Raw genomic sequence first — 6,000 nt, 5'->3', positions numbered from 1 at the left:
ATCCCAGAGTGGAGATTGACTGCTGGGTCCTGGTGGTGTCCTACACCTGTCAGCTCTCTCCTCCCGCAACCTGGGAGTTGTGGTAGCATTAGTTCCATGGTGTGGGGAGAGAACAACTGCTGGGTCAGGGAGGCGTTCGCAGAACGTCGATCAGACCCAGTTTCTGCTCATGTGTTATACCCAGAGAGGGTGCAGGCCATGGGGGCCAGATGCTAGATTGGAGGAGGGCAACTCAGCTCAGCTCCCTTTCGCTTCCCACACTACAGGTTCTCTGATGGCTCCCAGACATTCCCCCTACATGGCTGCTGCTGCAGGAGCAGTGGTTGTGAGCTCAGCGTTAGAATGTTGGTAATCAAGTTATTTTGGAATGGTGACAAAATTTTCCTGATGAACACAAACCAGAGAAATAGTAATTGTTAACAGTTTATATCTCAGCAAAAGCTGAACTAAATTTCATAGTAAAAGGGCACTTGTATATTTATTCCCCCTGTTGAATATGAAAGGCCTATTGTAAGCTATTTCTGAATTAGCTGAATTTCTGAAAGGAAAGATTTATATATAATAGAAAGAGTTAGGCAATCTAAATATAGGATTTGGTAGTACCTTCTCCTACAACTACTTCCTTTATGGGGGCACAATGTACCAATGACTGGAGGGCATTCACTAGCTGTTGGACCAGCTCAGAAATTCCACTTATTCCTGTGAAAACAGAAAGTCCAGGTAAGAGCCCTGATATTCCTCAGAATTAAGTAGAACACTGCAGCATGTCAAGTCTGTCTCCCCATGGCTAATGTGAAGGATATAAGAGTGTCATGGATTCCCAAAAACTATGAAAAAGCTGCAATATTTAGGAAATTACTTTTTCTTAGTTGAGGGATTCACTTATTTAAATTGTCCATTTTGTTAGCCCAGTTCCATAGCTCCACTTGCTTCCACACACACTTCTGAAATGCTGGACTAGTTGAGATACTATATCCTCTTAAAAATAAATTGTGAGCCTTGGCCTTTTATGCCTACTTAAATATAAAATCAGGTTTAAAATGTCCATATATAAAGAGACCAAATATTTTGAATAGCTAGCTCTAATTTTTTTTTTCTTTTTTTTTTTTTTTTTTTAAGATCACTGCACTCCTGATCATTTGGAAAAACAAAATGGCCAAAACTTCTGTAGATTCTACAAAAACAATATTTAGTGCTCCTTGTGCTTGCTAGTCAATGGATTACTTACACACTATTCCTAAAGCTCTTTTTACACAAATGACATTGCTCAGGTACAAAGATATTTTGGCAGGATATAAAGCACCATGAAAGTTGAAGCTGTTAACTAAAACCAGGAATTTTAAGATGCATAGAACAAAATCAATGTTAGCTACATGGAAAAAAGACAAAATTGTTAGAGGAAATCTGTCAGTATGCTACAAAAGTATAACGGAAAATTAAAAGTAAACACACAACATTCGAAATTCCTTACAAGCGTCTTAATTCCCCACTTCCTACTCATGGCATTCCTCTAAGAAGGCAGAGTGGTGGCACATGTCTCAAACATAAGAACTTCATCCAGGAACTGGTAATTCTTGAACACTTCTGCATCAGCAAGTCTAATATAAAGGGGATTTCTTTTAGGGGTCAATTTTCCCATTGATACAAGAAAGATTTACATATGCAAGGACATTAGCATTAATGGGAGTTACCCACATAAATCCCCTTGCAATGATAGGAGGAAAGACCCCATAGTCTGCAAAGATCCAAGTTCTAATGATTACCTGTCAAATGGCCCTAAGCATCATCATCACCAAAAAAAGCAGACACAGCAGCTTCTTGGCGGAAAATACTTCCCAGGAAAGGGTAACTGATTGCTGTCAGAGATCAAGCAATACAACATCAGGAAGGAAAAGTGGCATCAAATTGCATGTTTGAATATTAAGGGTTAATCCAATTAACCAAAGTTAAAAAGAAAGTACTCATTAAAAAAGGAATTCAAACATATCAAAGCACTTGTTAGAAAAAAAGGTGTGAATATTGTATGAGCTCCAAGGTGCTTGAAGGATAATACAGCCACTTGTTTAAAAATTCAATTAACCTTATCTTTCTTTAACTTGATTTATTAATAATCCCATAGATAAATTGCTGGTTCTTAAAAAGTCATGTTATCTTTTGAATACGTCCTGTCTGACAAGCCGTAAAAACTACTTCAAATAAACCTAACCCTCACTTTGTAGGCTTAAATCATTTAATTTGAGAACAAACCACAGTTCAATACATGATTTCCATATAATAAAAGATCAACAGTCTCGTCTATTCCTATTCCAAGTGAGCTATTGGGTACTCAACTACCACAGGAAAAAACATTTAAGATTTCATTCACTATATGAAGACGACATGAAAAGAGTTTTTAGCCAATCAATGTAGTGGAAAATCATAGTTTATGACTTGTAAGTTGCACAGCCCTTGTTTGATCTAAAAATCAAATGTGTAACATTACAAACCTTTTACTTTACATTGACATGAATGCATGAAATATATTTATTAAATATATATTATTAAGTAAATTTCTTGGGATGTACGTAAATTTTAATCACATTACAAATAGCAATGTGACAATAAACTGACATTAACAAACAGTACAGCAAAAGTTTAGAAGCTAGCAGTAAAGTGCTTTTCTTGCACAACTGAAAGAAAATACAGAAAGAAATGCATGTGCAAGCAAACCTTTAATTTTCAAACAACAAATGTAATTTCCTTGTAAACAGAAAAGATGAAAACTCAAACATGATTCCTGTTACTGAAAGGCAAATAGAAACCAGGTTCTTGTCTTAGTTCCTTTACAGATCTGTAGATGTTAACTATAATTAACCTACATTCATGCTTTTTGGTATATACACAGCAATGGTAGCTGAGAATGAAAAGGCAGGCAGGCAGGCAATTTGTTACCATCTGTAATTAGCTGCTTAATTGCAAGCATACCAAAGATCACTATTATTTAGCAATCAAAATGGATTTCATCTACATTTTTTCTGAGGACTTTAAGATTACACAGCACGATGCCTATCTAGCAGAAACAAATGTGACAGAATGTAAACATTAACACACATTTAATAAATGCAATTTGGATATTGTATGATGATGCATGACAGAAAATAATGTTCTACATTGTGTTAGCTGTGTTGTAAAAAAATAAATAAATCGACCTTTATGGCACAAAGCCATCTCCAAGGCAGGCACATTTACTGAAAAACTGTAGAAAATCCTAGCTGTGTCAATAATTTCAGTCAATACCAGACATCAATTATTTGATGGCATTATTTGTATTGATGTACGGTATTAAAAAAACAGTACTATAATTTGCTGTATAATGGTATAATCATATCTAAGCTTATGTAGCAGTTTAAACTCTGACCGTCATCAACATTTGTTCACCATGTATATGTATAAATATTGGTGATTTATACTATATATATTTGACTTCAGGTAATTTTTTAGATTTTATGGTAAAACTTCCACCACTCAAATTTCAGTTTTTTGTAATTAAAAGTCCATATGTACTTATTTCTTTCTTTAGCTAGAGTGTATAATTTCAAAATATTATTTAGAAGAGAGGTGAGAGCCTATTTACTATCATTAACCTTTTCAAGATTTTTCTGGTTTTGTAATTCTGTACACAAACCAAGTTTATAAATACATTTACAAATTCTCTTGTATAAATATGCTTTATGATTTATCATTACAAAATGCATAATTTACAGCTATCTCACGACTTTTAGATGCATTATCTGGGATGAAGACAATTGTAATTATAACCAGTCCAACATTTTCCCTCCAAAACTATGGCCAAAATTTTCTATTTTAACTATTTAAATTTTTCAGACCCTCGTCCTGCAAATCCTTATGTATGTGCAAGTTTGGGGCCTTAATCTTGTTTAAACAAAATATTTACAGGGACTCAAAACATGCTTATTTCTGGTAGTTCTTAATTATGTAAACAAATCCAGCAGTAATTATATTTTCTTCCTGACTAGACTGTGAAAGTCACTGGCAAATATAGTTAAATTCATGACACCAATCAAAAAAGGAGTGTATTAAATGTTTATAATGTTTTAAGTCCTACTATACATGGTTTCAATTGAGACCAGTATATTTATTACATACAGTTTATTTCTGCTTACTATGAATAATGAACTTATGACACCAATTTCAAAAACTAGTATAGAATATTTTTCATAAGCAAAGTAAATGTGATATTAGCTATTCTAAAAGCAGCATTCAAATGAAAAACTTTTATGTTTGCTGATACAAGTCCATCTGCTTGAACACCCTAGAACTGTCAATACTGTCTAATGTTCCCTCCTTATATGCAATTTGGAGGGAAAGATTTTGGGGCAGATCCTCAACTGGTGTAAACTGAAGTCAATTTAGCAATTACAATTTACATCAGCGGATGATTTGTCCCATTGTCAATTATATTTAACTAACTCACAAGTTTTGTTGCTATTGATAATCTTCAAGTGTGTCTCTGTTTGTAAGGTGGAGGAATCATTACTAAAAACCAAAGTCTTCTCAAGGAAATTAAAATCAGATTTGAAAACGAAATGTTTTATTTTATGATTCTGGATCCAGCTCTCTGACAGGTTGAGTATTACTCAATTATAAGCGGTCTCACCGAAATCAAATGAGGCTACTTAAAGAGTAAGATACTTATTCAGCCTAAGTAAGGAGATCATATATAATAAATACAACTGTTTGTACTCCCCCACCACCAGGTCAGTCAAACTCTTTCACTGAAATGATAGTAATACTGGGTTCAATCTCAGTACGTTCTATTCTTCATGATGTTCTTCTGAAACTTTACAGCTATCTCCATCACTGCTTTCCTCAGGCGAGGGCTCTGTTTTTGCATTGGATGAACTACTGAATCCAGGGTCTTCTGGCTGAGTCCCATCTCCATCATAGATAATATCTTCTGGATTTGGTGGTGGTGGACAGAATTCCTCCTTAGGAAACATTTCTTGAAAAAGTGTCTCAGCCTATTCAAGGAAAACACAAAAAGTTAACTTTAGGTTGAGGTTTAATATATTGCAGAAATATTTTACTGATATTTAAGATTAAAATTCTATCATTGCAAAAAACTATAATGATCATTTGACAGAATTACTAAAAACAGATCAAAATCTGAAAGAAAACCAATTCAGATTGGTCAGATTCTGTAGTTTTTAGAGTTTCTCAGCAATTGTTGGTGCATTCTACAGTATACTGCAAATGTAGCTTTCATTTACAAAAATGTATGAATCTTTTTCCATTGAGAAGACACACGTGGTTCCAGTTCAACAACAGAAGCGGCAAAGGAAGGAAGTAATCTCTTCCCTCTCAGAAGGTATAAACTTCACAGGGCCATTGGAGCCATTAAAATGTTAACATTTAACATAGATCATCTATCCCCGAAATACCTCCTTTTTAAATTAAAAACCGCAAAAAAATCATAGCTGTATTGCTTGTATGTAGTATTTACTACTGATGTTTTTCTCATTAAAGGCATAGCTCAATATTCATTACTATTCCTGTAAAATGTACTATTTTTGTTGACAAATGTATATGTATTTTTGCATGATTTATTTTTATATTTTACAAAACCAGTTATAAATGCTTATATAGCTATAAAGTTTGTGTTTGCACGCATGTGTACCCAAACACACAGACCACTTCTCTGAAAAAGGTGTCTATATACATAATACATTATATCTGAATAAGAATAAAGTAGCTATAAGAAGTAACACATTGATTTCATTAAATAATTTATTCCAGACACTGTTAAGGTTCAGTAATTAAGCACTTAAAAGTGACAGTGTTAAGCTGAAAGAAAAGGAGTACTTGTGGCACCTTAGAGACTAACCAATTTATTTGAGCATGAGCTTTCGTGAGCTACAGCTCACTTCATCGGATGCATACCGTGGAAACTGCAGCAGACTTTATATATACACAGAGAATATGAAACAATACCTCCTCCCA

General features: G+C 34.2%; 1 protein-coding gene across 1 annotated transcript in view; it reads right to left on the bottom strand.

The window, feature by feature from the left end:
• Positions 1-2,635: 2,635 nt before the first annotated feature.
• CHM (CHM Rab escort protein) overlaps positions 2,636-6,000 on the bottom strand; it is a 144,815-nt gene continuing 141,450 nt past the window's right edge. The window contains exon 15 of the mRNA XM_084638216.1: positions 2,636-5,021. Within this exon, the coding sequence (XP_084494342.1) occupies positions 4,815-5,021 (207 nt within the window). The 3' untranslated portion in view covers positions 2,636-4,814. The remainder of the gene's footprint in view (positions 5,022-6,000) is intronic.

This window comes from Lepidochelys olivacea, assembly GCF_965140295.1.
Source record: "Lepidochelys olivacea isolate rLepOli2 genome assembly, chromosome: 9".
Classification (NCBI taxonomy): Eukaryota; Metazoa; Chordata; order Testudines; family Cheloniidae; genus Lepidochelys; species Lepidochelys olivacea.
The sequence above is the reverse complement of the archived record's forward strand: the minus strand, read 5'-3'. Positions and strand labels throughout refer to the sequence as shown.